The following is a 7,473-nucleotide window of genomic DNA, read 5'->3' as shown; positions in this document are numbered from 1 at the left end:
TGGATAAAATAAATTTGGATTAAATAAGGGTCTTGATTGAAGGATTGGTTAGGACAATTAAATATTATTTGGAAAATTGGGCTGTGGTGAATGAAATTAGGATCTTTATTATTGGATTGGATAAGGGTTGACATTAAGGACATGGTTTTTTCACTTGATTTAAAAGAGTTCGGATTTGAATTTTGATGACAGATTTTATAGAGAATGAGATTAGGAGTGGGTAAGAATTGGATGATGGATTAGGTTAGATTATGGATTAGATTTTGGAGTAAAGCTGACATGGAATGATCGATTAGGATGACAAATTTCAAAGGAAATACCAACCTACTTAAATCCTTCTATGGAATAACCATGCACTAGCAAGAAATCCTTTCACGAGTCAAACATGTCCAAAATAATGCCACTTTTCTTTGCAAAAATTGGAATTAGACTCTCCAACAACTCCTATTAATTATAGGTTAGGTGAGCACAAGACATGCTCTCTACAAGTCGAAGCTTTTCGTGGTTTTCATGATTCAAAAATATGTTAGATTTCGTAGCGAGTTATGACTAGTCCAACTTGATGGGGCAACATGGGTCTTTCCAACATATAGTATATTATATAAGAACATATAACACAATGATTCAATTTATATGCATTAAATTGCCTAAAATCAATTCACAGGCATCATCTGTTTCAAATACTTGACTGTAGTACACAGAAAATTCTACCATAACTATGCAAAATTGGGAAGAGGCCTGCATCCTAGATGTTCACAAAATTATAACAAACAATTCAACAATAGAAGCGTAAAAAATAAAGAATAGTCATTATACTTGTCATTGCCCTTTAGCTCAACTACCACATAAGCAACTCCTCACACTTGTGAGCTCCCAATAGGATACTAAAGACTAAATGAATCAAGACTAAGATGGCTTGTGTCACATTCTTCGCTGCTGATCAACCCCTGAAAACAGTAGTTGTGTTCAACATGCAAAGTAAAATGCAAATCTCCTAATCACCCAGCATACCTATCTCATTGCTACAAAAATCAGGATCCCAAGTCCGAGCCCTTTTCCTGATTCAAGATTCAAGATCCCTTCCGCATCAGCCTCACCTCAAGCCAATATATGTTTACAACCTGGTAAGAGGTGTACCAGGGACCCTGCTTGCCACAGAATGAATTGATTTTTACATTTGATAAAAATCGGTGATCCCAAAATGAATCCAGTCCCTCTGCATTTCATTTGTTTGATGAAGACTTAAGCAACATGAATGGGATTGATAGGACTTAAACTGCTGTTGTTGAGTGACGGATTTGTATGAAATGCAGATTGTCTAGAAGGTTTAGACAGAAGCTTCAATGACAAGGCTGAAGGTTCAATTGGACCTGCTGGTTCACCAATACTCAGTTGTGAAATGCCTGTAAGCTCATCAATGTTTACCGGAGCCTTGGGAACCTCTGCCCTAGGTTTGAAAATGTTGGAATTCGGTGGCAGGTCATTTGGGTTAGGCCTAAAAACAGGCCAAAAAGGGACTGGAATAGGAAGGGATTGTCCCACAAAAGTGGGATATGCCGGTGGAATACAAGCCATTTGTACTGAACCTTGGGGGAACTGATTTTGCACTTCTGTAGAATTTGCTGAATCAACTGTTTCACATTCTTGATCCGAAGCTGATCGTGATGATAACATGCCCAAATTGTTATGTTCAAAATTGGGGTCTTGCTTAAGCATGGAATTTTGGTCACCAGGAAGGAGCTGGTTCTGTACACTACCTTCACAAATAGGATCAACAGTAGTAACCATTGAATAAACTTCTAGTGCATTGTCATGGTCCTGTAAAATGCGAATGAAAAAAGAATGATCAGGATGGCTAAATGTAAACCTCCAACATGGAAACAAATAAATCATTTTAATAAGTTTTTATCTGTAACGATCTGAAAGGTGGGAGATATGGGCAGTAGAAGAAAAAAATTAAGCAAAAGAGTAATCCCTGATGAGCAGGGATTTTTAAGCGTCAAATACCTCTTCATTAATTAAGAAAGAATTTCAGAGCAGTGTTGCTTTGTTTCATAATCCACTTCTCAGTTGAGTCCAAAAAAGCCTTTTGGTATTCGAAAGCAAATGAATAGATTAAAAACTCACCCCTTCTGTTATCATATCAAAGAGGCTGGAACGTCTTTTCCTTCTGGTCATATTGCTCTGTCGAATGAAATACTTCTGTGCATGACTTGCTACCTGTGTAGGTGTTCTTGTAATCACAAAGTTCCGAGAGATCCCTCTCCAATCACCTTTTCCTAGTTTCCGCAAACCTAGCAAAAACATTCTATGCTCCTCCTCTGTCCATGGCACACCTACATAAATTTAAGAACCACAATAAATCAGGTCACCAAGTGAAGCGTTAATGATCATAGGCAACAGAAATAACACAGATGGAGCAGTTAAATTCATGGAGAAAAAAGCTCAGAACAAAGCAATCTTTATCCATAACAAAATTGAAGGCAAACTCTAATGCCAAGTTCCATCAAGCCCTCTACATGTTATTAAGGTTGATTTTATTGCAGGGGTGTGCCCTTGGTCTCCTTATGCTATACAATGCAGCCTGCAGAAGGAAAGGAAGGTCTGGAACGCTTTGTGACATGACTTAACTGCCTATTCTATAAAGTCTAGTGGTTGTATCAGGCATTACCAAATCGATCTTTTGGTGCAACAAAAATCATACTTCTAACAAGTGATATTTACAGGTTCAAACCGCTCACTTGCACTGGAGGATTGTTGCAAGGTGTGCACCCTTGATCTCCTTGTGCTGTGCAGTGCAGCGCTCAGGTCTATAACATGGCTTAACTGCCTCCTGTGGATTCTACAGGTCTAGTGGTTGTATCGAACATTGCCAGGTCGATCTTTTGGTGGATTCTACAAATCTAGTGGCTGTATCAAACATTGCCAAGTCGATCTTTTGGTGCAAGAGCAACCGTACTTTTAACAGATTTTCAGACATTCAAAATAAATTATCGAGAGAATCTGTGAAATGTTACTCGTGAGCAAATGACATAGCCATCTGAGTAGTATGTATATATATATATACCTATTTAAAAAAATGCCAAGAACAAGGCAATCCTCAGAGTTAAATATCCAAGGTAGATTCCAAAAGAGATTAAAAGCCTAAAAGCCTAAGATAGCAATGTACAATAAATTTCAGTTGTTACACATTCAACACTCAGATCATAACCAACCTGAATTGTTAATGCGCACTCAAAAACTATCAATTAAGCATACCATTTTTTCTTCCTTGTGCCACACAATACCTGACATGTGTTCAGATCAATATTAGCTCATATCTTAAACAGATATGAATTGAATTTTGAGATAAACAAAACCTCATGGGATGCCTCTTGGAGAGGCATAAAACACAAACTTCATACAAAGTCTCGTAAAATCTGGACACACCCCTATGGGGCTCCTATACAGGGATATGTTTTGGATGCTGGGGATGAGTACCAGGAATCAAGGAAAGAGTAACCAAGTATGATATTTTAAAGAGCACTCCACAGTAAGAAGCTACTACCTAAATCGTAAATCCTAGCACTTCCTCCAATTCCTTACCCCATAGCACAAATCCTACATATCATAAAATAATGTTATTCAAAATGATTTTCGAAATATTCATACTGTTATTACATCATTGAGAATAATATGAATATCTAATCATAAATTAATAAATAGCTGTAATGGTGAAATTTCCATACCCATAAATTAATAAATAGCTGTAATGGTGAAATTTCCATACCCATTACATTTACTTTTTACTTTTGCACTTATTTTGAGGAAATGTCTTGTAATGTCTTGATAAATGTACATAGGTACAAATGGCACAATCTTGTGCAAAGTTGGTCCCATTCCCCTAGCCTTTACTCTATCCTATAGATGCATATCTATCCTATATGCATGCATATCCCCACATATTTAGCCCCCACCTTGTCCTTTACACACACATACTCCAATACATTCACCCAATAGTGTTCAGTATTCTTAAATATCCAGATCATTTCCACAGGTGAAGAACATTTCCGCAAGCTCAGATCTGACCTAAATCAACAAACTCAACCTGAGGTGAGCTATGAATTGTGATGATTCTTTTCTGATCCCATAGCATCCATTCTTTGGCTTAAACGACATACCAAAGATGGGGATGTGCCAATCCCTCATTTATCAGGGATTCTGAGGCATCCCAAAACATCACTGAGAGGAGGATGTTCCTAGGGTCATCCCTTATTTTGCTAACATCCCTCAGCAATTGGCAGAATGTCTGCACCATTTACTAATGTATTTTCAATGAAAGAAAGTCAAATAGACAAACAGCCTAATACTATCTCTCAAAGTTGCTGTTTCTGTATTTTTGATATCAGAAAATAGTAGTACTTTAGAAATAGAGGAGTAATTCTTGAATAGTAGTTAAAGAGAGCAACCTTGGGTAACTACTTGATGTATTTTGGTGGATTTGGACCTTATCGAAATTTCTTGAAAGACGTGTAAAATATAGGAGTAGAATAATGATAACAAGGCTATTGAAACCCTGTGAAACTTTAAATACTATATTTTTCTTATTATTTAAGAGCCATCTTCTCAACATCCCAAAAATGAGTCCCCGTGTAGCCCTACAGGGCCTATACCCAAAACTCGGAGACACTTTAATCACAAATATATCATGATTTCACAAATCTCATTTCCAAATAAGAGCATAAACCCCAAAAATTTGAGTTGATTATCCTCCATGTACTCAAAACCCAGAGAAATATTGGTCACAAATGTCTAATGGTTTCGCAAATCTCTCATCCTTATAAGAGTATTGCAACCTGAAACGAAAATGCAACAACCTTTAATCAATTATTGGACTGGTCAGTATAGTTTTAACATTTCCTGCCAAAGACAGTGTTCAGATGGTGGAGAACTTATAATGTCTAGAAATGTACTCATATTCGTAACCTACTTGTGTCCACGGGATAGGGGCAAGAGAAAGGCTAAAATGTATTGTAGGGTTTTATAATGAATCATGATCCAATGGGCACGTCCAGCTCACAAGGCAGAGTCATAGGGGGTAAGAAGCTTTACTTGCTTTTCGTATCTTTAACATTACTCCACCTTAGCTAAAGGCTCTTACGTGTGTGATTAAAACATTTATCCACCTCACAAAGTAGAATACCCCTCGGAATAATTAAAAATTCTAGAGACCAGTTCCCTGAACAACAACCGTTCCACCAGTCTATTCCCTTGGGATATTTTCCTAGCTAGACTAATGGATGTACAACAGATTGAAGAGATCTCATTTTATTTTTTTTAAGTACATGATCAAATAATTCTGGCAAAAACAACATTTCAACAAGATTTACATCAGTAATCTTGAAGTCTCTTTTGGATCTTCAGTCAAGAAAACAAACACCTATTTGAAATTTTACATTAATTCAATCCCCCAATCAAAAAAATAAAGCAAAGGCTCAGCTTTATAATTTATTTAATTTCTCTCCACGTATCAATTTCAAGATAGAATCACACTTTGCATGCAGTAATAATATTTTCGATTGAATCTTGCCTTTTAACTTATCTCAACAACCCAGCACATATTTTCAGAAACGAAACCCTATCTCAAACTACCAACTTAAAACTCCATTTTGGCAATTGGATCAATAATTGCCAAAATCCCGTTTGAAAGGCAAAAAGATTTTTCACTATTTTAGAAATAATGAAAACAAAACAAGAAAAGAAAATCTACACTTGCAAGAGCACAGAAATCTCGGTTATTTGTGCCCTCTAGCGAAGGGCATTTCTAACATAAAAAACACTAGTACAAGAGATCTCTTCCGGCAAAGATTGGATATTTATACCTTGTGGACCTCAAGAAAACAAATTGATTCACAAAAAAACCAAATATGGAAAAATCCAAAGTGATTCAAATTACAGCAATCCAAAACGTAAAGAGCTGCTTACCTTTCTTCCTCTCCCTAGAAATAGAAGAGGTGGACGGATGAAGAAGACCATCGGACAAATAACCAGCGGGGTCCGCAGCAACACAAGCAGAAGCAGAAGGGGATGGAGAGGGCGACGGAGGGTTATTATTAATCATCAACAGATTCCCCAAACTTGCACTTTTCCTGATCGGGCCATCCGTGAGCCTCACGCCGAACAATTTCACTCCACCACGGTCCCGATTAGGGCAAGTCCTCGAGTTATGGCCGTTATGGCCGCAGTGCGAACACTTGCGCGTCATACTGCTTTTCCAATGAATCACAATTCAGAAATCGATCTCTCTATCTTATCGCAGATCGATCCAGCCAGAAATAGGAAAAGTTTACCCCACAAAAGCACAAGAAAACAGACCAAATTTGTTGTTTTACAGCGTGTATATCCAGCCCTGCCTGCTCAGAACTGTTAATTCCAGTTACAAATATTTTTGCAAGAAGAAGACGAAAACGGAAGAGGAAGAAGGAGAAGAAGAAGAGAAGAAGACGAGGACTCCTTTCCTCTTGTTATGTGTGGGCAGAGAGATAAAGTTGGTCTTTAAAGGGGATAAAGTGTGGGGCTATTTTTATTTTTATTTTTTAGGTCGGCAACATTTGACGGTGTCCAGTTGCCCACGCGGAAAGAACTCCATACGTGTAAATCTACCATGCCATGGCCATGGCAATGGGCATGGCATGAGATGATTCATTTCATTTTTTTAATATTCTTTTTAAATATTTATCCTAAAATAAAAAGTTTTCTCAACATGTGAAAGTGGTTACGCGAAGGTTCCTTGTTTCTCGGGGATAAGGGGCGTGTGGGCCCCATTGAGACAGAATTTGGAGGGGTGAAGAAAAGCCATTTTGGATGTTGTGAGAAATGTTGATGTTGTACTAGGTACTTATGAATCCCTTCCTTTGACTGCTGGAATTTTTTTTCTTCTTTTCTTTATCTAACGTCCACTGCCCGCACACGTTGCGTGTGGGACACGTTGCCTTTGCCTTTGGTTTTGGAGCTTTCCAGGCTAAATTTATATGCGTGCCTTTATTTTATGTTAGGCATGTGGCACTGGTATCCCACGTGGAGCTTTGTCCAACATAAATTAATAAATTAATAAAAAAAATTCACTGTTTTTTCCATAAAGGTCCTTTGCTAGGGTAGGTGCTTCCCTTCATCAGTATTTATTTAGTATTTTCTATGGAAACATCCTAGGACAATATTACAAGGGAAATAAATGAAGAATTTTATGTTAGAATTAGATAAAGTAATTAATCTTTGATCTATGTCAAATAAATAAATTAGTTTTAGATATAATGAGGAAAGTATTTAATTTAAAAATGTTAGTTGTTTTTTTCGGTTTTTTTTGTTTTTGGGTTTGGGTAAGTGTTATCTTTATGGGGATAGCTTTCTATATTGCTCCAAAAAGTTGTACATATAATATCCATACTCATTACAATAAAGTATTTAGTTTTAGATCTATCAAGTAAATTGCTGGTA

The 7,473-nt window shown here is 37.1% G+C and overlaps 1 protein-coding gene across 1 annotated transcript; it reads right to left on the bottom strand.

Moving 5' to 3' along the window:
• Positions 1-790: 790 nt before the first annotated feature.
• On the bottom strand, positions 791-6,531 carry LOC131071455 (transcription factor MYBS3). The gene is made up of 3 exons (XM_058007301.2): positions 5,965-6,531; positions 2,128-2,336; positions 791-1,818 (listed from the first exon to the last, which is right to left on the bottom strand). Exons 1-3 carry the CDS (start codon positions 6,242-6,244, stop codon positions 1,243-1,245), a joined length of 1,065 nt encoding a protein of 354 aa, XP_057863284.2. The 5' UTR covers positions 6,245-6,531; the 3' UTR covers positions 791-1,242.
• Positions 6,532-7,473: the final 942 nt, after the last annotated feature.

This window comes from Cryptomeria japonica, chromosome 6 (assembly GCF_030272615.1).
Source record: "Cryptomeria japonica chromosome 6, Sugi_1.0, whole genome shotgun sequence".
In the NCBI taxonomy this organism is placed as follows: Eukaryota; Viridiplantae; Streptophyta; class Pinopsida; order Cupressales; family Cupressaceae; genus Cryptomeria; species Cryptomeria japonica.
The sequence above is the reverse complement of the archived record's forward strand: the minus strand, read 5'-3'. Positions and strand labels throughout refer to the sequence as shown.

What these genes read in the sequence shown, in the direction of transcription:
- LOC131071455 (XM_058007301.2), bottom strand. Translation starts at nt 6,244, where the DNA reads ATGACGCGCAAGTGTTCGCACTGCGGCCATAACGGCCATAACTCGAGG. An exon ending in TTCTAGGGAGAGGAAGAAAG is followed by an intron (nt 2,337 to 5,964) that starts GTAAGCAGCTCT and finishes AAATTTATGTAG; the next exon opens with GTGTGCCATGGACAGAGGAG. An exon ending in TTGATATGATAACAGAAGGG is followed by an intron (nt 1,819 to 2,127) that starts GTGAGTTTTTAA and finishes CGCATTTTACAG; the next exon opens with GACCATGACAATGCACTAGA.